General features: G+C 39.4%; 2 protein-coding genes across 8 annotated transcripts in view; one reads left to right on the forward strand and one right to left on the reverse strand.

Moving 5' to 3' along the window:
• The window catches only part of KIAA1217 (KIAA1217 ortholog), a 719,758-nt gene that overhangs the window by 203,536 nt on the left and 492,525 nt on the right, over positions 1 to 23,697 (forward strand). The gene's annotated exons all lie outside the window — the stretch shown is intronic.
• On the reverse strand, positions 1,821 to 21,904 carry LOC144382181 (uncharacterized). Its single transcript, XM_078074138.1, has 4 exons — positions 21,854 to 21,904; positions 18,889 to 18,957; positions 2,642 to 2,757; positions 1,821 to 2,109 (listed from the first exon to the last, which is right to left on the reverse strand). Exons 1-4 carry the CDS (start codon positions 21,902 to 21,904, stop codon positions 1,878 to 1,880), a joined length of 468 nt encoding a protein of 155 aa, XP_077930264.1. The 3' UTR covers positions 1,821 to 1,877.

Consider the following 23,697-nt stretch of genomic DNA (forward strand, 5'->3'; position numbering starts at 1 on the left):
GTGAAGTGCATGTGTTAGGATTCCTGCACCCCACAGGAAATGACTGATTTCTCTAAGGCATTGGGTCAGAAAGACAGAACACTCCTTCTCGGCAGCTGGAGTCCAAAGCAGTCAACTCTGGGCTCTTTTTTGGCCCAATTTTCTGATCCAGTGAGCAGATGCCATCAGAGAGAGCATTTTGGTTTTTCCTGGCTCCGTCTGCTTGAAAGATTTAGTTTGAGATGCATGCACCTTGTCGTCACTTCCTTCTCTCGTGGTTGGAATAGTGTTGCCTATTTGCTGTTCTATAGATATTTCATGCATAGTGCAAGGAGACCTCTTAAACTTTGCCAGGGAAATCAGAGTCCAGGTGCCAGAATGTTCAAATAGCCTCTGTTTAAAATATGTGATATTTTGAGATGGATGCCTAGCATAGTTTTTGTGGAGTTCAGTGATTTTCTTCTGGGGGGGTGCCTACAGAAGAGCAGATTTTCCCAACTGGCTGTTTGGTTACAGAGACATGCCTGCTCCTTATCAGAACAGGTGCCAGGGCATTCAGTTTATAGCTCTACTCCTAACTTGTTATTAGCTAAATGTTGTTATTTGCCAGGTTGTGACTATGTGTATCCTTGACTCAAGAGATGAGAACATCAGAATTTAACAGGTACTAAAGACTCTAAGGGGGTTATTTTAACGACAGAAGTTGCTAAAAATATGTCTGGAGGGGACAAAGTAAAGATAAACAGCCAAAACTAAGGGTGCTACCTACAATAACAAAAATATCATAAACTAGGTTGGCTTATAAAGAGCAGAAATTTATTGCTCACAATTCTGGAGGCTAGAAGTCCAAGATCAGGGTTGCAAAATACTGACTTCCCCTTGTGTCCTCACATGGCAGAAGGGGCAAGGGAACTTTCTTGGGCCTCTTTTATAAAGACACTAATCCTATTAATGAGGGCTCTGACCTAATCACCTCCCAAAGACCCGACCGCCTAATATCACCACCTTGGGGGTTAGGATTTTGGTGTATGAATAACAGAATAAGCAACAATACTTTTGAAAATAGTGTAAAGCACTTATTTTTAATGCAGACTATCAGGTAAACTGAGTAAGTCTTTTTAAAATAAGAACCCTGCCCAGAATAATGAGAACAGCATACTCTGGTAGGCTGAATCATGATCTGTACAGATGTCTACACCCTCATCCTAGAACCTGTGATTGTTAGTATATATGGCAAAAGGGACTTTGCAGCTATGTTTAAATGAGGGATTTTGAGAGGGAGAGATTATCCTGGATTATCTGGGTGAGCCCTAACTGTTATCTTGACAGTTCTATAAGAGGGAGACTGAGGGAGCTGTGACCATACAGAGGATGTGCAGACATGGGTGATATGCTTTGAAGATGGAGGGAGGGGTTACAAGCCAAGGAATACAGGTGACCCCTAAGAGCTAATAAGCAAGGAAATGGCTTTTCCTCCAGAGCTTCCAGAAGAAACCAGCCCTCCTGATACCTTGACTTTAGCCCAGTGAAACTGATTCCAGCTTCTGACCTCTACAGCTGGGAGATAATAAATTGGCATTGGTTTAAGCTACTAAGTGTGTGGTATAATTTGTTACAGCAGCAATAGGAAAACAATACACATACCTTCATGTACTTTTTTCTGGTGATCAGAGGAAAGTTAAAAATCTTGGAGCCTGATCAGAGAAAATTAATTACCAGAAAGACCAAATGGAAAATTCTAATCATGAACATAAGATGTGCTAAGTGAATTAAGAAACGTCTGCATGAGAAGACACTGTAAGATTGTTTAGTACCTTACACTGTAAGAGGAAGGTGTAAAGATGATACACATTTTGTGACAAAGCGAGACCAGAGAACAGTGGTAGAATCAGAGTATTTCAGAAGGAAAGTGATCTTGAAGGTCCAAATTCTTCAACTTTACCTTGAATGTCACTTTGTTCATCCTCCTGTACTGAGGATGAAAGAATTTGGACATGGAGAGCTTCAGGAAATAGTCCAAAGTTACACAACCAGGCCACTGTGAGCTGGGACCACACTTCTGCTTCCTGACTCCACATCCCTCCAGGGACTTCGTTCCTGATCCATGACATTTGAAAGTTTGCAAATAACCTATAATGAAAGGAAAAATGCTATAGATGAGTCAGTGCACAGTGCTCGGTAATAGTCATCACGTCTTCATTATTCTTGTCTTCATTATAACTGTTATTGGATCTGAAAAAGGGAGTGGCAGGACATTATTGCCCTTTGCAAATGCTACTAAATCAGGGTATGAAGTTGGGCTGTTAGGGGAAAAGTGAATAGCAAAGAATTTTGAAATATTCTTCAAATTTAGACATTTAAAAAAGCAGATTTACCGAGAGAAGACTTTTTTTTTAATCCAGTAGGCATAATAGCATTATTCTGAGAGATCTGGAAACTTGACATGTTTTTCCCATTCTCTTGACCTGAAATGTCTTTGGGGTAAAATATCTCTCAAGGTTTTGGCCCCCAAAATGTTAAAATTATTTAGAAATGTGGAAGAAAGAGAAGGAGAGGGAGGGAAGGAGGGGCAGAGCCAGAAGAAGAGGAGGAAGAAGAGGAGGAGAAGTAGAATCAGTGGCAGCAGAAGGAGAAGGAAAAGAAATGGAAGGAAACAACTTACAAAGAATGGTATGGCCCACTTTCTTTCTTCTCCTCCAGCAAACACAGGCACGTGCCCTGGGTCAGGCCCTGGGGAGGCATCCATGAGCAAAACTGCTGCAGCTTCTCTCCATTTACCTGCAATAAATCACAGACGTGGTAAGAGAAGCTAGACACTAAGTCCTTCCTTCCTCTCCCACCCCACCTCCTCCCTACCTTTTGCCAGGATCAGTATCTTCTGACTGGCTCTGGCTTTTTCCAGTTTGTTTAATCATTTCCTAAGTTTTTGAAAGAACTTCTTGAGTGAATTGTTGCTTAACATTAGCCTTGATGCTGTTTCATGTTTCATAGGCATAAGCATTATCTTCTCAGGAGCCCTGGACAGTCTTTCAGAATTTGTCATCTCTGATGGCAACTCTGCCCTTGCCTAGCCCTGGAGTGAAAAAGCAGAAGGAACCCTGGGCGAGTTTAACCGGCTCGATTAATGTCTGATCCCTCTCTATTTCTAGCTGTGTGAACTTGGGCAAGTTATTGAATATCCCTAAGCCTAGGGCTTGGGATTTGAGGAGGGCCCATAAAATAGCACTCCTCTTTTCTGCCTGAGTTTTTTTTTTCTTAACTTTATTTATTAATTTATTTCCTAGAGAGAGAGAGAAAGTGGGGGAAGGTGCAGAGGGAGAGGGAGAGAGAGAATCTCAAGCAGACTCTGTGCTGAGCAGCGAGCCCAACACGGGCCTCAATTCCATGACCCCGAGATCATGACCCGAGCCGAAATCAAGAGTTGGATGGTCTGGGATGCCTGGGTGGCTCAGTCGTTAAGCGTCTGCCTTCGGCTCAGGTCATGATCCCAGGGTCCTGGGATCAAGCCCCGCATCGGGCTCCCTGCTCTGCGGGAAGCCTGCTTCTCCCTCTCCCTCTGCACCTGCTTGTGCTCTCCCTCTCTCACTGTGTCTCTCTCTGTCAAATAAATAAATAAAAATCTTTATAAAAAAAAAAAGAGTTGGATGCTCAATGGACTGAGCCACCCAGGTGCCCCTCTGCCTGAGTTTTGATCAGTTGAGAATTGAAACAAAGTGGTAAAGCAGATGGGTGTCAAAGCAACACCTAAGTTCTGGATAAAGATGATACAAGATTATTTGGCTTATATCTTCGGGCTGGGAGACTGTCTGGTATTGAATCTCAGAATGTGTCTACTTACCCACAACCCATCACAGCAGCGCTGGACCCAGCCAGCCTCCTCCCCCTGAGACAGAGCCTGCTCCTGGGCAAGAAGGGTAAAACCTGTGCTTAGGCACATCAGTCCTCAGGAAAGAGAAGGAAGAAGGGGCGGATCCAGACAGGCCTAGTGTCTCTTCCCTGCCTCTCAATTAGCCTGAATCACCTCTCCTCCGCATGGCCAGGTGAGGGATGGGGCGTAGGGGGAAGGGGTATTCACAAACCAGGAGAGTAACCATTGTAGTTTCCTGCACATAGAAGGAAGCAGAAGTCCACAGAAATCTAATACCTGAGTTTCTCATCTTTAAAATGAGGTTAATACTCATCTCCCAGGGATATGATGACCATGAGGCACCTAGGAAATACTCCCTATTGAAGTACCTGAAAAATTGTCACCTGCCTGTGTCCCTTCCCCACTCCCTCTGCTCTCCCTGTTTTCCTTCAATCCCTCTCTTTCTTCCTCTCTGTTTAGAGGAAGTTATTTGAGAAAAGAATTTTTCCTATTTATTTTAACTCCCTGGAAATTTTTACTCCAAATTTATTTCTGCTCTAGCAATAGTACCATTTTCTCTTAACTGGCTTTCCCTAGCAAGTCACAAGAAAGGGGTGTGTGTGTGTGTGTGTGTGTGTTTAGCCAAATGTGATCTGTTAAGTTAAGGTTCTCCTCTTGTAATACTACTGATAATTATTTTTTTAAAGATTTTATTTATTTATTTGAAAGAGAGAGAGAGCACGAGCTGGGGGGTGGGAAGGGGCAGAGGGAGAGGGAGAAGCAGACTCTCTGCTGAGCAGGAACATGGGGCTCCATCGCAGGACTCTGGGATCATGACCTGAGCCGAAGGCAGATGCTTAACTGACTGAGCCACCCAGACGCCCTGATAATTATTTTATTTAATTTTATTTTTATTTAATTTTATTTTTTTAAAGATTTTTCTTTATTTGACAGAGAGATAGCGAGAGCAGGAACACAAGCAGGGGGAGTGGGAGAGGGAGAAGCAGGCTTCTGGGCGAGCAGGGAGCCCGATGCGGGGCTCGATCCCAGGACCCTGGGATCATGACCTGAGCCAAAGGCAGACGCTTAACAACTGAGCCACCCAGCCGTCCCCTGATAATTATTTTATTTAAGGTGTAACATGGAAATCATCTGAGAATTAATGTTGTATAAAACTTCTAATAAATTAGAGATAGAATTTTGAGGCATCAAAACCAAATTTTACTAAGAAAGAAGGATGGTACCATGCTGAGATGCTCATATGTGATCCACAGTGAGTATGAGTTCACGAAAGTAAAATCCAAGGGAAGATAAAATGGTGAGGCACTAAGCTTTGGGGCAAAGCTTTTCAAGATGGGATTTACAAATCCTCTATATTTTGCCAGAATAAATACTTCTGAATGTTTTCTTGCTTTGTGTCCCCTGAATGTCTCCTGTTTTTGGTATCGTGGGTTTTGTAGCACAGATGCAGGTATAAACAGATGTGTTGTCCTGGCCTCTGGAGACTATGAGCTCTGTATTCAGGCTTAGTTCTGAAACTAGTGTGCAATCGACCAAATGTCACATTTTAAGACTGGGAACTCACATATGAAAATGAATATCATGATAACCACTAATTAAATGGTAAAAACAATTTTTTTTTAACCATAAACCTGCATAATCCAATCACTGAGGACTGGTGCTGCTGAACATTAAGGCAGATGCAGCAACTGGTTCCCAGCAAACCAGCCACACGAGTTCCTGGCATGGTGTCTTGCTCTCTGTTTAAAAGCATCACTTAAAAGAAAAAAATGGTTCAACTGTCTACCTTTGTAGGCTTAGCTGGCTTTTGCATAGTCATCAAGCAATCCAGTGCCTCTTTGAGACACTGTGCTTTTGTATTTCGCAAACAAGCCACATCTGGAATCTCTTGCCGAGCTGCACAGGGTCCCATGGGAGCAGGTTAAGCTTGGGAGGGCCACGATCCAGATCTACGTGGTTGCCAGCTCTTCATTTTCGAAACAAATGACACATTCTAGTTGAAATCATTGCCTTGAAAACCAGATACCTGATAAAGTAGCTTCCCAGAAATTGCAGTGCAATTCTAGTTTTCATTATCCCGATAGAGCTTTCTGTTCACAAGTGGCCACATATTTAGTGGTCAGTTTGTTTGTTTATTAATTTATTTATAAAAATGTATACAGTTTAAGTTAGTAAGTAGTTATGCCTACTATGTGCCGGCATTATTCTAGGTCCTGGGGATAGAGTATTGAACAGGACATAAGAAGGTCCTTGTTCTCGTGGAACTTAAGAGCCTTCAGGTGTAGAAAACAGTCAATGAACCATGAATTACACACACACACACACACACACACACACACACACACACACACACAATGCTTGCCATGTGTCAAGCTCCCAATAACCTTATGAGGTAGCTACCATCATCATCTGCACTTGATAGAGGAGAGAATGGAGGTCCTTGCCACTCAAGGGCTCACACAGGTAGTAAGGAACTTGAACACAGGTGTGGTGGAGCTTCAGACTCCCATTTTCTTCACCTCACATGGAAAATTGAAATATGGTGAGGCAAGAGCCCCTGAGTGGCCCTTTTGGATTGAGAGGTCTTAGCAGGCTTCTCCACCTGAGGAGCTGACCTGTCAGCGGAGGTCTGAATAACAAGAAGTCAGCTGTGCAAAGCCCTGAGCACAGAACAGCATGTGCAAAGGCCCTAAGGCACTAACAGCTCAGCACGATGGAGCACCAAGAAGGTGGCCCAGTGTGGCTAGCAAGTCGGAGGGAAAGAACACAAGATGAGGGGTTTATGCAAAGGCCAAAATCAGATAAGGCTTTGTAAGCCAAGAAAAGGAGCGTGAACATTTTTTTTTAAAAAATTGCTATGCCTCCCAAAATAAAATAAACTTGAAAATACAAAAACCTTTCATTTGTTGTTGGTTATTCATACAGTTTCTCTTCATGGCTAAGCACTATGAAGTCTGCACCAGTGAGAAAGGAAAAAAATGGACACACTGAAATAAGGCATTTTATTTATGTATTTATATATTTTTAATATTTTGTTTATTTATTTGAGAGAGAGAGTGCATAAGCAGGGGGAGGGGCAGAGGGAGAGAGAGAGAGCATCTCAAGCAGACTCCTCTCTGAGTGTGGAGCCTCATGCGGGGCTTGATCCCATGACCCTGAGATCATGAACTGAGCCAAAATCAAGAGTTGGATGCTTAACTGACTGAGCCACCCAGGTGCCCCTGAAATAAGGCATTTTAAAACCAACCCCTGGATCTTTCAAAATAAATACAGAAAGATGTCACAGAAGCCTGTGACGTCTGCTTCCACGTCATCTTACATAGTTATTATCTGAACATTCCCACCAGAGAATGGTTGGCATTCCTAGTGCACGGTGGAATGCCTCATAAGAGCAGTTGTTCTGTATCGTACACTCTCTGCTATCAGTTCTACGGCAGACGTTTTCTCACATTTGAATGTTTTTGAAATTGGTTTGCATCTTGCAATCAAGACGTGTATGTAGATGCCACCAAAATAACTGTCAGAGTCTTTTAGAAGTTGCAATTTCTGCAATCTTGCTGGGCAGTATGAAAATTGAGCTCTTCACAGTTTCAGCAGAAGCCAGAGTCGGTGAAATAGATCCTTCCGGTGTATGCATGGCTCCTTGGGAAGGAGTTAGACACTTAAAGATGTTCCGCCTTTTTCTTCATTACACTTTCGCTCTGTCTGATTCCTGCAAGTTAACTCAGTGTGAAGATGGTGTTCCTAAAATTAAAGCCTGGATTCCCTGCCTTCAACAGTCACTTGCCCTTGGGCGCCTGGGTGGCTCAGTCGTTAAGCGTCTGCCTTCGGCTCAGGTCATGATCCCGGGGTCCTGGGATCGAGTCCCACATCGGGCTCCCTGCTCGGCGGGAAGCCTGCTTCTCCCTCTCCCACTCCCCCTGCTTACATTCCCTCTCTCACTGTGTCTCTCTCTGTCAAATAAATAAATAAAATCTTTAAAAAAAAAAAAAAAAAAACAGTCACTTGCCCTGTGTGCTTCACCGCCATCCATGGCCCCTTGGGATTGACCCTGTCCTTCCCCAGATGTGTCCCTCCCTTTGTTCTCTGAAGGATCCAGCCAATTATATGGAACTTCTGCTTCAAATACTTCACTCTCTTTTTCAAAATTAAAAGGCAAATAAGATGTCTTAAGTCTGGGGGGGAGCATCATTGCATAGAATGTAGCAGCAGGGGGTGCCTGGGTGGCTCAGTCGGTTGGGCGTCTGCCTTCAACTCAGGTCATGATCCCCGTGTCCTGGGATCAAGCCCCACATCAGTTCCCTGCTCAGCCTGGAGTCTGCTTCTACCTCTGTCCCTCCCCCCCGTTTGTGCTCTCTCTCTCTCCCCCTCTATAAGTAAATAAATAAAATCTTTAAAAAAAAAAGAATGTAGCAGCAGAATATTATACTAAATGCTTTTCTGTACTTTTCCATAGTCCTTATTTCTAGGCTGTGAGATAACCCACTCCGCCTACTCCTATTAGGTATCACTTATAACAACAAGTAGCATTTATAGTGTGCTTCTTAAGGGTCAAACACCATGTTAAGTTCTCTTCTTGTCTGCCTTGAGTAATTCCTACAACAGCCCTGGATGACTTTAGCATCTATCTCCATTTTATAGATCAACAAACTGAGTCTCAGACAGAATGAGTAACTTATCTTTGGTCACATATCCAGTCAATAGCAAAGCTGGGATTTGAATCTACACAATCTTATTCACCTAATGTTCTTGCCTTTCATCCCTGTTCCTAGAGATACTAAAAGAAAGAAGACTCACTGCCTCAAGGCTACTCTATCTAACACTTACCTAGAGCATCAACTAGACTGTAAACTCCTTGAGACAGAAATTATGGGTTATAGTTTTTCTGTGCCCTGCCCAGTGCCTGACACAAAATCTGTACAGGATAATTATTGGTGGATGGATTATCTCTGTCCAAGTATAGGAAAGGTTATCAGACTGACCTGAAAGTATTAGTTTGCCTACAAAAAATGAGCACCATTTTCCTTTCTTACTGGTGATCTGAGATTTATCTTCTAATATTTTATTTGACTATATGGCAGATTTGCAAAGTCTTGCTTACTCAACCAGAATAACTGAGGACTGTTTACTCAAGGGCTCTTTGCAAAAGGGTGGGCAGGGTTTCAAGGAATACAGTGAAGGGTCATGCAGTCCTCCAGAGCTAGAGGTTTGAAGGGGCTGTCATCACCCCTTTGCCTGAAAAGGCACCAGGGGAAGAGGGCAGGTGCTAGACTCCAGAGAGAGAGCTGAATGGAGAAGACGAGCTGGCAAGAGCCATGGCTGGCCGTTGAGGGAAGAAAACCACAGGGAAAGAGCAGACGGATGACCACTTTGGCCTCTTCTTTCTCCCGCCTCTGTCTCCACTGCTCCTCTTATTGGCTGAAGGTAACTGGAAGCCAAGGCACATGGGATCCCTTACTGCAGCTCTAAAGTCAGTCTTCTGGATGCAGATAAGGTGCAGAGAGGTGAGAGTGCAGAAAGCAGGGCCTGTACCTATATATTCAAAACTGTGCTGATGACATAAGATAGCTCTCGCTTACTCCATTCAGTATTCATTCATTCAACAACCAGTTGTCGATAGTCTCCTATGTGCTAGGCAAAGTATATAAATTGAGCCAGATTCTTCTGGTCTTTAAAGTGCAACTTAAGAGAATTTTGGAAACATTAACTTTTCAAAGATGCTTGAGTCATATAATGCATCATCAATTCCGGGAACCTAACATGCAACTTTGAAGAAATTTATACGTGGGGAGTGTGGAATAACTGTAAAATTTTACACACACAGAACTCCGTCAGAGACCATTGAATCCTACCTCATGGAGAATTTTCTTTATGATTTTTAGATAGTAATATTTTAGCATCATTTTTACCTTTTACCCTTTATATAATTTTTTTCCACTAAAAAACATGAGTTCTGAACTCATTAGGTGTTATTTTTCTTCAAAATAGACAAATAGATGGTATTAACCATTACTGTCTGGTTCACAGGTTGTTGCACATTGAAATGATTCCCTTTAAAGTGTGTTGGCCTAAATTAACACTTGTGATAATGATGAAGTAAAAATAAATAAGTGAATATAGTTGTGTAGAAGAATTAATAAATATTAGGGTAAAATTCAGGCTATTTATAAGTAATGCCCTTGTTTTTTTTGTTTTTTTTGTTTTTTTTAAAGATTTTATTTATTTATTTGACAGAGAGATAGCGAGAGCAGGAACACAAGCAGGGGGAGTGGGAGAGGGAGAAGCAGGCTTCCTGCCGAGCAGGAAGCCCGATGTGGGACTCGATCCCAGGACCCTGGGATCATGACCTGAGCCGAAGGCAGACGCTTAACGACTGAGCCACCTAGGCGCCCTGCCCTTGTTTTTTTTGATTGTTACTTTGACAAATTGAATATCATAAGAAACTGTTACAAACAATTAGTTAGTCAATTACCTAGAACTACTGGCGACTTATAATGGAAGTGCTGTAGAGACACTGTATTAGCATTTCAACATTGCTTATGATTGCTATTATTTGCCCATTCCACTTCCTGTATAATAAAATCAGCATATTCTTTGCTGAATATTGTGGAGCTAGGGTCTGTTAGCACATATTCTGTGTTTACATCTTCCCTGAAAGCTGTTTAATGACACTCTGAAGGGAGAGCTGATGACTGAAGTTGATAGAATTTCAGACTAAAGGATATTGTTTGAAAAGCCTCAAAGGGCAACAGTCTCTTCAACAGGATGGCTGAGTTAGTTTCTGAAATGAACATTCTGCTTTGGACTGGGGTTCTGGGGATACAGGATATGCTCTTTGCTAGGTAACCAACTCTTGTGCCTAGAGCAAGTCTCTCATCTCTCTATATTTCTTCAGTTGTAAAATCATTACACTTTTAATGATCATCAGGTTTCTAAGGACCTAAAGTTCCATAAATTTCTGCTCACCAAACTATTAAGTCATCTTTGAATGTATTTTTTGAGTTCTCTAGGATAAAACATATTCAGAATGAATGCACATTAATCCATCCAACCTCCAAAGATAATGTCTACTGTGAATATTGACCAGAGTATGGAATTGATTACTCTAAGAGTCCATGGACTATTCATATATTCTCCTGTCACATTGGTGGCCTATCTTGTTAAGATAAGTAAGGTCTATATTCTATAAGGAAATGAGTGACAGTGCAGAGAGGGTGATGATACCTCTTGTGTGTTGAATTCTTGGCCTGTCTCAAAGCTGAGAAAACCAAAAGATAGATAGTGCGACATTTAATGACTATGGACTTATTGCTAATTATTAATCTGACTTCAAGTTGATAGAAATGGATATGTTTATCCAAATATCAGACTTCTATCAACCCCAGGCCACTGAGGGAAAAACGTCTGAGCATTCAGAATAGTTGCCAGCAAACCTCTGCATTAAGCTTTACACTTTATTTTGTCTGCCTTTACTCATCATTTCTCAGATCAAATTTAACCTGGGATTCTCAAATTAACATGTAGTATAACCTGAAATTCTATAAACTAGGTTATTTGATCCTTCAGACCAAAGTATATTAGCAACAAATTAGGAGCTAGGTAAAGGGAGACCCAGAAATAACCATAATAGAGGCAAGGGAAGTGAGTCTTCAGAGCCTGGATGCCAGGAATAGATAAAATAAATAAAAGATAGAAAATTATATAATTACAACTATGACAAATATTCATAATAAAGTTCCTGTATTATTAACTTTATTAATTGTACATTAATTATATATAACATTATTATATATTATAACAATATTATATACCATTAATTATATATTAAGTTTTTTGCACCACTACTCATTGAAGACGCAGTACATAACATTATTTCTACAGGTTTTCATCAAAATGGTTAATTTTTTTTTATGTTTTGGTGCTATAAGAGATGAGTTACAAACACATTTTAAAAAAGTAATCACTAGTTTAGAAGAACTGAAGCCCAACTGATGTCAGGGTCTCAACAGGAAACAGATGGCACACACAAATTAGGATAATTCTAGATGGCTTGTTAATAAAGGGACTGATTACAAAGGAGACTGTAAGATAGATTGCAGGAGCTATCAGAAGCCAAGCCCTTGGTACAAAGAGCAAGAGGAAGAGTTTACTGGAGGTGGGAACAAGCCAGAGTCAAACAGAGCAGGTGGCCTGGCAACCTTCTGTCAAGGTACACAGCAAGGCTGGGATCACCTCAGAGAAGGGAACCAGGTAAATAAATTCTCTGGCCTTACTCTTCTCAGTCTCTCCAATCTATTTCTGGGGGCCCCCATTTCACTGAACCCAACTAGAAGCCAGAGGTTATGGGAATCCATTGATGTAGCCCATATAAGTCAGCCTCCAGGGTCTGAGAGAACAGTAAAGGATGGAGTGTAGAACTGAAGGTCAAAGGAAGATATCTGACACACTACATGTAGTGGATTGAATTGTGTCCCCCCAAAATGTATGTTAAAGTTCAAATCCTGGTACCTGTGAAGATGGCCTCATTTGGAAACAGGGTCTTTGTAGGTGTAATGCTCCCTTACCCAGCAGCCTTGTGGCACATTGACCAGCCAGCTTCTCCTGGTTTCCCTGGGCCTCACTCTTAGAACCTGTCCTCCCATTTCTTGTGGCTGACCTGGCTTATACGTGTCCTTTCATATTCCACCCTCTTCACCATAAACATCAGGCAATAATGCCTCAATTCTGTTCATCAGAGTCTGCATCTCACCCAGCCTCACCATCGAAGGTTTCATATGTTGCTTTGAAAAAAACCGAAACAAAACAAAAACCCACCACCAACAACAAAAACCAAGTTACAAAAGACTGCTGACAGGAAGATCCATGGAACAGCCAATTAATCCCTTCTTTGCTTCCTTACAGCACATTGCTAAATTTGGCATCATCATAAATAAATAGAAACTTCTGCTTTAAGCCAAATTGGAGTAACAGGGCCCAAGTTTTCCTTCTCTTCTGAAACAACAAATAAACTGAAAAAATATAAGAAACAATGGTTTTCAGACATTGAGCAGGAGGCAATGTAGGGCAGTAATTCCTGAGAGAGAGGAAACAAAGAAATGAGCCCTATTGTTGCCCCAGTTTGTTTATCTCCTGGAGTGAGTTTCCAGACTCCAGCATGAATTCCCGAGGAATCCTTGAGGTGAGAAAATGGAGTTGGGAGCTCAGGGCAGACAAGGTGGTCAGTGTTTCCAGGGCTGAGGGAAGACCTGCTCAGAGACAGAGCACTGGAGATCTGGAGAAGGTCCTTCCCAAGTCAGCACATATGTGTGAAGAAACTTCCTAAGACTGGAGAATGAACCACTCAAAACAGCAAACAGAATTTTCTTCAGCACTCACATAAGACTTGGAATAGTTGGTGTTTTACCAGGCAGGGTAGGAATATTTCATAACACATGGGAAATTAGATAGAGTACTTAAAGGAGTATTGATTCAGTACTGGGGAAGAAAATCAGCCCTAACTGAAGTTTGCCTTGATCCTATTAATTAATCTTAAATGTAAGTCTGAAAAAAATCAAACTGTTTCCAAATAACTAAAATATATCCTTAAAGGTCGTACATGTGTGTATAAAATATGTGTAGTACTCAACCCAGTAAAATTACAATGTGTGATATTCAATCAAAAATTAATAGGCATACAAGAAAGTAGGAAAATATGACATATAATGAGGGGAAAAAAACCATTTAAGCTAACCTATAAATGACACAGATGATAGAATTAGGATAAGGATATTAAAACAGTGATAGCTGTGTCCTGTAAGTCTTTCTGATGACTGTCATGATATTTCAATTTCTTATTTCTATTTCTGTTCAAGAATATGCCAAACTAAATGAAACAATGGAAACATAATAAGCCTCTAAAATATAAGTAAGCAACTTCTCCTAAGGTTTTTGACAAAGCAGATACATATTTCTGCAGGTTTCTGCATATGAAAATGGTTCAGGTGCCTACAGTCTTGCTGGAGGTATAAGCAGTTACAGCTCTGTTATTTAGGCATAGACAAAAATCTGGAGGTGAAAACTTCAAATTTTTAACGATTGTTGTTTGGGGTAGTGAAATTATAGATAATTTTTTTTCCTTACTCTATTTTTTGAATTTCAACATTATTCCATAATAGATTGAAAATATATTAATAAAAAACAAAAAAGGGAAAAATCATCCTTATTAAACATATATATGGAAGACTTCTAGAGCTACTAATGGTGGAATGAATTAGATTGGACTAATCATACAGTATATTAACAAGTTTAGCTACTGACAAAATATGAACAATAGCTGTTCAGAGTCCTTACAGAGAGACCAAAAGCAGGCAGAAACTGGAGGAGATTTGATCTTGGATAAAGGGAACCATATTGAACCAGATCAACATTTATACAGCTTTTGGCCTAAGGCTACTCCCCTGCCTGTATAGCATTAGACAACTGAAACTCAAATTTAGCTGTATTCATACTGGCTTGATTTGTCACAGAGTTTGAAAACAGAGAGAGAAAATTCCAGGAGGAGGCAGTCATAGGATGTGCAGCTTGCATATTTGTGTATAAAATCTCCTTAAATTCTTGGTTGACTCCGAACCTGAACATGGATAAAGGAAATTCCAAGTATCCCAGTGGAAAGTAACAGTGAAAGGCTGAGTAGTTCAAATACTTCCTGGCACAGAGGTGACAGTTTGTGACTTAAATTCAGTTATATTAGAGGGTTTTGGTAAACATAAAAAAATTCTACTGAGAGACGCCTGGGTGGCTAAGTTGGTTGGGCACCCGACTCTTGGTTTTGGCTCAGGTCATGATCTCAGGGTCATGAGATCAAGCCCCATGATGGGCTCCACGCTCAGTGCATAGTCTGCTTGGGATTCTTTCCCTCTTCCTCTCCTTTCCCCTCTGCCCCTCTCCCCATTTATGTGCTCTCTCTCTCTCTCTCTCAAATAAATAAAATCTTTTTTAAAAATTCTGTTGAAACTCCAAAAAAGCCAAGCTTTAGGAGTCAAGTCTATATCCCAAGACTAAGGAATCATCCTAAAAGTAAGGGTAAAAACTAAAACAAACCTTTCCTAAAAAAATGAAAAAACAATGCTTCATAATGTTGACAGTCAACCAGTAATGTAACTGCCCACTAGAACAAAGATCTACCATCTTCAGAGGAAGAAAACAGAATTCAGATTCTCTGTAATATGTCTTTGGCAATGCCCAGTATATAATGAAAATTTTTACTAAACACATGAAAAAAACAAGAAAATGTAGTCAGGAATCAAGAGAAAGGGTCATGAATAGAAACAGTCACTGAGATGACATGGATATGAAGATTGGCAGAAAGGGACAGCTTTTATAAATATGTTAAAGAACATAAAGGAAAAGATGGTAATAATGAATGTGTAAATGAGGAATATCAGAAGAGAAAATGAAAACTTAAAGAAAACAACCAAATGGAAATTCTAGAACTGAAAACTATAATAACAGAAATAAAAGAATTCACTGGATAGGCTTAACAGCAGATTGGAAACTGAAGATGAGGTCTATTAACTTGATTTCAGGTCAGCAGAAATTATACATTATGAAGAGAAGAGAGGAAAAAAAAAAAACTTTGGTGAGAGAAAAAATGGAGCAGAAACAGTATTTGAAGAAATGATAGCCAAAAATTTCCTAAATTTATGAAAAACATTACCTACAGATCAATAAATCTAAGGAAACTCAACTCTGATAAATCAAACACATGCATACCTAAGCTCATCATAGTACCAATGCTAAGTATCAAATACAAATATCCTAAAAGCAACCAAAGGAAAATGATACATTATATACAAAGGAACAAGAATAAACAAGAATGTTTATTGTGCTGGAGACCCTAGCCAAAGAAAATTTATTTATATGTATGTATGTATAAGGAAAGTAAGGGAAAAATAAGAGAAGGGAAAATGAGAAGCAAAAGCTGTCTATATTTACAGATGATATGATTGATTTTTAGAAATTTTTGAGCACTATACAAATCAACTGCTAGAACAAATAAATTTATCAAGTTTTCAGAATTCTAGGTCAGTATATAAAAATCAATTATAGGGGCATCTGGGTGGCTCAGTCGGTTAAGCGTCTGCCTTTGGCTCAGGTCATAATCCCAGGTTTTCAGAATTCTAGGTCAGTATATAAAAATCAATTATAGGGGCATCTGGGTGGCTCAGTCGGTTAAGCGTCTGCCTTTGGCTCAGGTCATAATCCCAGGGTCCTGGAATCAAACCCCAAGTCGGGGCTCCTTCTCCTTCTCCCTGTGCCCTTCTCCCCCCATGTTCTCTCTCTCAAATAAATAAATAAATAAATAAATCTTTATAAAAACTCAATTATATATCTATATAGTAGCAGCAAACAGGTGTAATGTGAAATTTTTAAAATAAATATAAAATAATTAGGAACAAATTTAATAAAAAATGTATAATACTTATATACTGAAAATGTAAATTATTGCTGAGAGAATTTATAGAGGATCTAAATAAATGAAGAGATATACATGTTTGTGGATTAGAAAGTCAATATTGTTAAGATATCATTTCTTTCAAAATCTATCCATAGGTTAAGTGCAGTTCAGGTCAAAAGCACAATAGACCTTTTTTGAGTAGAAATTGACAGGTTGCTTCTAAAGTTTATATGGAAAAGCAAAGACTCTAAAATAGTTTAATACATCTTGAAGATCAAAGTTGGAAGAACCATAATACCTGATTTCAAGACTTCTATAAAGACAAAATAATCAGGACAGTCTGGTACTACACTAAGGATATATAAATAGAAAATTGATCTCATTACAAGAAAAAAATTGTTAACTATGTATGGTGATGGATGTTAACTAGACTTAATATTGTGATCATTTTACAATGAATGCAAATATTGAATCATCATGTTGTACATCTGAAACTAATATAGTTATATATCAATTATACCTCAGTAAAAACTAATGAATGGAATAGAATAGTCCAGAAATAGACCCATACATATATAGTTGGTTGATTTTTTTACCAAGGTGCTAAGATAGTTCAATAAAGAAAGAAAATTATTCACATATAATGTGGGGAAAAACTGGATACACAGTGGAAATTATACTTTGACACATACTTTATCCTGCACAGAGGAAGTAATATTAGATGTATCTAAAAATAAAAGCTAAAACTATAAGAATCTAAAAACAAGCATAGGTCAATCTCTTTACCATTTTGTTTGGCAAGGATTTTTTTTAAGAAAAGACACTAAAAGCTCTAAATATGGAAGACAGGAAATTGAAATTAAACTTGTGCTCCTCAAAAGATAACAGGTATTAAAAAATGAAAAACTATATTCCCAATATATAATAAACTCTAGAAAATGATAATAAATAGACAAAAACCCAGTTACAATGTTGGGGAGAAAAACCTTGGACACATAACGTCATCAAAGATGGCATACAAATGACCAGTAAACACATATAAAAGTAGTCAACATTGGGTCATCAGGGAAATGCTGAATGATTCCACAGTAAGATATTATTTCACACCAACAAGGATTGCTAAATTTGGAAAGATCAATGATACCAGCTGGAACTGGCATGCTTTGCTAATGCACACTGGGGCAAGGAGTTTGGCAGCTTCTTATAAAGTTAAAGGTCCATCTAGTCTATGATCCAGTAAGTATTTAACCAAGAAAAACAACATATATCCACAGAAAACATTTCTATAAGAATATTCATAATGGCTTTATTCATTATATCCACAATTATTAGTATTTTCATTAATAAAAGAATAAACTAACAAATTGTGATATGCTCATACAATGGAACACACTTCAGCAATAAAAAGGAATGAAATATTGACACCACAACCACATGGGTGATTTTCAAAACCATTAAGTAAAGAAGCCAGGTACAAAAGACTGAATCCTATATGAATCCATTAATGTGAGTTTCCAAAAAAGGACAAAACTAATTTGTGGTGTAGAAATTAGAACAATGGTTGCAGGGTGCCTGGGTGGTTCAGTCAGTGAAAAGTCCAACGCTTAGGTGAAAACTCTTCAGGTGAAAAATGAAGAACTGGGAAAATATGTGCAAATAAAATATGCAAATAATGTATTAATATTCCTGACATATTGAGAGCTCCTACCAATCATTAAGATAATGCTGAATAAGGGCACCTGGGTGGCTCAGTCATTTAAGCGTCTGACTGTTGATCTCAGCTCAGGTCATGATCTCAGGGTCATGAGATGGAGCCCTGCATCCGGCTCTGAGTTCAGCTCAGCGTCTGCTTGAGATTCTCTCTCTCCCTCTCCCTCTGCCCCTCCACATGCTTGTGCTCTCTCTCAAATAAATAAATAAATAAATAAAACCTTTTAAAAAAAGAAATTAGAACAGTGGTTGCTTATGGGGAGGAGGTGGGGATTGGCTGCAAAGGGGGCATAAGGGAATTTCTGGGGTGATGGAAAGGTTTCATATTTCAATTGAGAAGATAGTTACAGGAGTGTAAACGTTTACCAAGACACAACAAATTTTACATTTAAGATCTGTGCAATGTGAATTTTACCTCAAGAAAAAGACCCCACAAAACCTCATCTCATGGAACTCTAAGAAGCTATCCAAAATCTTTCATAATGCAGGATATATTTTTAAAATTACATATTTCTGAATTTAAAATAAGTGGTGCATTTGCTGGAATTTAGAAGTGATTCTCCTGTATATTTAGTTTCTAATAGTAGTAGGGATAGTGATTATTTTAAGAGTCCACCTCTGTAAGATTCCACACATACGAAACGATAGGACTATTAGCAAGAAAGAAGTAGAATGTCTTTTGTGACGGATGAAGGCTATTCGCAGCTGCAGAAGGGCTCTGCAAATCCTTCTACATATTTTTAGCTCTTGGGTAAATGTAAAGCCTGATTTTTACACCCCGAGAATATTTGACTATGGAACTTCGTCTTGTAGTTAGTAAAGCTCTATGTAGATAATAGTTATAAACCACACAGAATTCATTTTGGCCATACCCATTTTATGAAACCTGACTCACCCTTCTCAGCAGCTTCCCATCCTTCTCCACTGGTTTCTGTCTGCAGCCTGTGTGCTTCCAGTGTCTGTTCTGTTAGAAAGAAAAAAAAGGAAGGAAGCTATTTGGCATGTAGACGAAAAGATCATGTAGGAAAACAACCTGACTAAAATCTCATTAAGGCTTACTGATTTATTTCAGGGGCTCAGATTGTGTAAGTGTTTCCTTAATTATGTATGTATTTCTTTTAAATTCCTATTTTACCCATACACGCAGCCACTGTCAAGTTTAAATTCACTTGCCCATAAACAAACAACAAAGTTTCAAGCAAATACAACTGATGTCTTCACCTTCCGGAGAAATGAAAAAGCAGTAATGTAGAATAGAATGTGGAGAAATGATCACGGCTAAGTATTGTTGTTGATGTTTTAAGATTTTTATTTATTTATTTATTTTGAGAGAAAGAGAGAGTGCGCCTGTGCAAGCGGGGGAGGATCAGAGGGAGAGGGGCAAGCAGACTCTGCATGGAGTGCAGAGCCCACTGTGGGGTTGGATCCCACGACCTGAGATCACAACCTGAGCCAAAACCAAGAGTCGGCTGCCCAACCGACTGAGCCACCAGGCGCCCCTGCGCCTGGTGTTGTTTTTATCTTTCTTTTCTTTTATTATTCTAATGCTTACCTGCAGGACAAAAGTATCATCACATAATCACAGGCTATATATATAGACTCTTCAGGAGTCCATAAGAACCCACCTTGCCAATGGATAAAATGTTGGGATAATATTCTAGTTTGAAGAGATGGGTGTAGGAGGAACTTTAGAAAGGCCACTTTCTTTATTCCTAGTAGAATTAAAATAGAAGGATCAGAGTGTAGATACGTATCGTGAAACATTTATGACTGGAAAAAAATGTAGTTAAATAAAAATATTTCAAAAGACCCCTTGTTTAGCTGGCCAAAACCAGGATTATGACTTTTATGCAATGAATAAGTGCAATGCATAGATGAACATTTCGAACTTTTAGCCAATCCTATACATTTCATCCCCTACCAAAGCTTTTCACCTAATTACTCAAGGCAGTAAAAGTAGACTTTTTGCATTTTATGATCTTTCTTCTCCTCCTGTCTTTTTTCACCAAGAGATATTAATAGCTGGTGACTGTAGTAAAGTTACAATTGTAAGATTACCATTAAATTCCTCCATTTATTCAGTAAGTTTTTATTGAGTGCCTTACTATGTGGCAGGCGCTGTTCTTGGCAAGGAGGTAGAGCAGGAGACCACATAGACAGAAATTCTGCCTTCGTGGAGCTTGCACTCTAGTGCGGGGTACAGACGATAAGCAAGACAAGCACGTAGATGACATCATAGATGGTGATGATTAATAAGAGGGAAAGTTAGGAGGAAACACCTAGATATGGGGAAATGCACCTAATCCAGTTTTATAGAACAGAAATTCCTGCGTTCTCACCAGCTCCCAGCCCTGACAGAAAAGAGGATCATTTTCCTTAACTCATAAACTTAGATCCTTCCAACCCTGGTCATTTCCTGAGTTAACCTTTCACCCATTGCTGTGTGAATGCAGAGACTTTCCAGCATGTCTGTGACTGATCTGGTATCTGCATCATGTATATTTTATATACAAAGTTATGTATTGCCGATTTGCTTGCCTTTGGGAGTTTGCTTGGGCTGTTTGCTGGTGGGGCCAATGGCAACCTGTAGAAACGGAGGAAGTTAGTTTGTTAGTAGATAAGGGCATAGACTCTAGAGAAAACTGCCTTTGCTCAAATCCCAGTGCTCACAAGCTGTGTGAACACCACAATATACTGAACTTCTCAGTGCTTCATTCTCTTCAGCTATAGAGTGAGAATGATAATGGCACTTACTTCATAGAACTGTTGTGTTAATGTATACATAAAGCACTCAGAACAGTGTCTGGTAAATTCTTAATTAAGTAAAACAATACAAAGACCACTTTTGGCATCTGTTCCCTAGGGTTTCAGATTTAGGTTGGGTTGAATGTTGTATTTGATGCCACACCCACTCCTCAAACATTGCGGGTAAATGCCATTTTGTTTAAATACCTTGCAGTGACACTAGATTTAGTAAAGTTTTCTTTGAGACTCAAAGAGAAGGGAGAGGTTGTGTCTCCTACGTATGCTGTGGTTTTGAAAAGAAAACAGAGTCCCTGGGGCACCTGGGTGGCTCAGTCGTTAAGCGTCTGCCTTCGGCTCAGGTCATGATCCCAGGGTCCTGGGATCGAGCCCCGCATCAGGCTCCCTGCTCAGTGGGAAGCCTGCTTCTCCCTCTCCCACTCCCCCTGCTTGTGTTCCCTCTCTCACTATGTCTCTCTGTCAAATAAATAAATAAAATCTTTAAAAAAAAAAAAAGAAAGAAAGAAAACGGAGTCCCTGTATATCAGAAAAGCTGCATTTGTTGTTTACTCTTTATTGTCTTTGTCTTCCACTGAAAAGCAAGCTCCGTGAGGGCACGGATTTTTGTTTTGTTTTGCTTTGGCTTTTGCTTTTTGTTGTTGTTGTTATTTTTGTTGTTGTTTACAGATGTATTCCAAGTGCCTAGAATAGTGTTCGGCATATGGCAGGCATCCAATACATTGCATCAATAAGTGAACAAAAGAATGAGTGAATGAATGAACGATGAATGAATGAATGAATGAATGAGTGAAATACAATGTAAACAGAAGTCTCAGGAGCCTGGTTTAATTCTGGCTTAGTCACTAATCCCAGTAAGGTTTTGTGACTTATCTATCTGTAAAATTTACTCATTTTTGGAACTTTTATAGAAGGCCAGTCTATGTAAGGTAATCTGCTCAACTATGAGCCCTCAGCAAGTTCACAATTTGGCAGCATAGATAGGAAAGGGACATAAATAAATAACACAGAGTAAAAAGAGCTAGGTATTCTGAAAGAACAAATAGAATGTAGGAATTGTAAAATGAGAGAGAGACCTGGAAGAATCAGAGATTTCTTACCGGTCTTTTACCTTTTAGGGTTACTTGGGCTGATTCAGGCAGTCCCGCCATGAAGTATTCTTACACAAATCTTTTGAAAATTAAGATATTTGTCAAGTTAACAAACCCTGTGAAACCCTGACAGAGAATGCATGGGGAGTTCAAGTGTATTAAGATGCCCTCGTGTACAAAAGCAAATAAGCAGTGAGAGAGGACAGTTGTTCTCCAGGGCCCTCTGATGAGATTTTGTAAGTCTGATTATTTTTTAGTTGATTCATATATATATTTACATTTCCAGTTGCTTTGTTACTTCTCAGAGTTATGTATGTTATTTAATTTGTAGAAATACAAAAGATTGTTTGATATATGCATAGTGAGAATTTTTTTCTCTGACAATGATTACTTATATTTGTACGGAATAACATTACACATGCATTAAATCCAGATACCCAAAAGAAATTGCAGCTATAAATTTCATTTACCAGAAAAGTAGACATCAACAGTTCTTTATTTTTTCCTTTTTTTAGATTTAATCTTTATAATATTGAAGACAAGATCGTCTAGTTTTTTTCTTAAAAGCAATTCTACTGAAAGTCATTTATGATCATGATAATGCAAGTACTGTGAAGGAATTTTTTATTTTATTTATTTTTTTTTTTAAAGATTTTATTTATTCATTTATTTGAGAGAGTGAGAGAGAGAGAGAGAGCACATGAGAGGGGGGAAGGTCAGAGGGAGAAGCAGACTCCCTGCCGAGCAGGGAGCCCGATGCGGGACTCAATCCCGGGACTCCAGGATCATGACCTGAGCCGAAAGCAGTTGCTTAACCAACTGAGCCACCCAGGCGCCCAGGAATTTTTTATTTTAAAAAGCTTTTTGAAAAGTGTTCAATTTCATACATATAAAGTCATCGAGAAATACCAAAATGAGAAAATAATAACTTCTTGATAATTAAAATTCTCTAGTTTGTTTGCTAAAGCATCTCCAGTCTCATTATGAAGGGCGTAAAGTGGGACAGCATGACAATCTTGAATCAGAACAATAACAGCCAACCTTTACTGAACACCTCTTATATGTCAGACACTCTTCTAGACATGTTTTAATTCACTGGATCCTTATAATAACTATGGGAAGTTAATGATTTGATTATCTCAATCGTAGAGATTAATAAGTCCAATGAAAGGCATGAAGGGAATTGCAATCTTCAGGGCCAATAATTGGCAGAGCAGAAATTTGAACCAAGCCCCTCTCCCTATAAAACCCCACCACCCTGAAGAACCCTGGACCCAGTCTGTTGACCCACCAGGCAGATAGTGGTTACATAGTAGTTGTAAGCATGGCAATGATCCAGGCTATGTCCACATGTCTTGGGGCTTATCCCCCATAAGATTACCAGGATTTTTTGGGTAATCATTACATTTTTTTAAAGATTTTATTTATTTATTTGTCAGAGAGAGAGAGAAAGAGCACAAGCAGGGGGAGTGGCAGGGAGAGGGAGAAGCAGGCTCCCCACTGAGCAAGGAGACTGCTGAGCAAGGAGCCTGATGCAGGACTCGATCCCGAGACCCTGGGATCATGATCAGAGCCGAAGGCAGATGCTTAACCAACTGAGCCACCCAGGCGTCCCTGGTAATCATTACATTGAAGAGCTGTGAGAATTCTATGAATGCTCTATGAGAAAATAGCAGCTAAGATAAATTCAAATGCTGAATATTGGAGTCTTTCAACAGTTTTTTCTTATATGTTTTTATAATGTTAGCTTTAAACCTCATTATTTCTGACTCCCTGAAGGCTTTTAAGAGGTAAATGGCAAGACTCAATCGCAGACAGGAGGATGGGGAAGGGGAGGGGACATTTATTGAGTA

The sequence above is a fragment of the Halichoerus grypus genome, chromosome 6, assembly GCF_964656455.1.
Source record: "Halichoerus grypus chromosome 6, mHalGry1.hap1.1, whole genome shotgun sequence".
Classification (NCBI taxonomy): domain Eukaryota; kingdom Metazoa; phylum Chordata; class Mammalia; order Carnivora; family Phocidae; genus Halichoerus; species Halichoerus grypus.

Coding starts and splice junctions, on each gene's coding strand:
- LOC144382181 (XM_078074138.1), bottom strand. CDS start 21,904: ATGGCGGGACTGCCTGAATCAGCCCAAGTAACCCTAAAAGGTAAAAGA. Junction 18,958..21,853: donor CCCTAAAAGGTAAAAGACCG/GTAAGAAATCTC, acceptor TCTTTCTAACAG/AACAGACACTGGAAGCACAC. Junction 2,110..2,641: donor AGTGGGCCATACCATTCTTT/GTAAGTTGTTTC, acceptor CTTTCATTATAG/GTTATTTGCAAACTTTCAAA.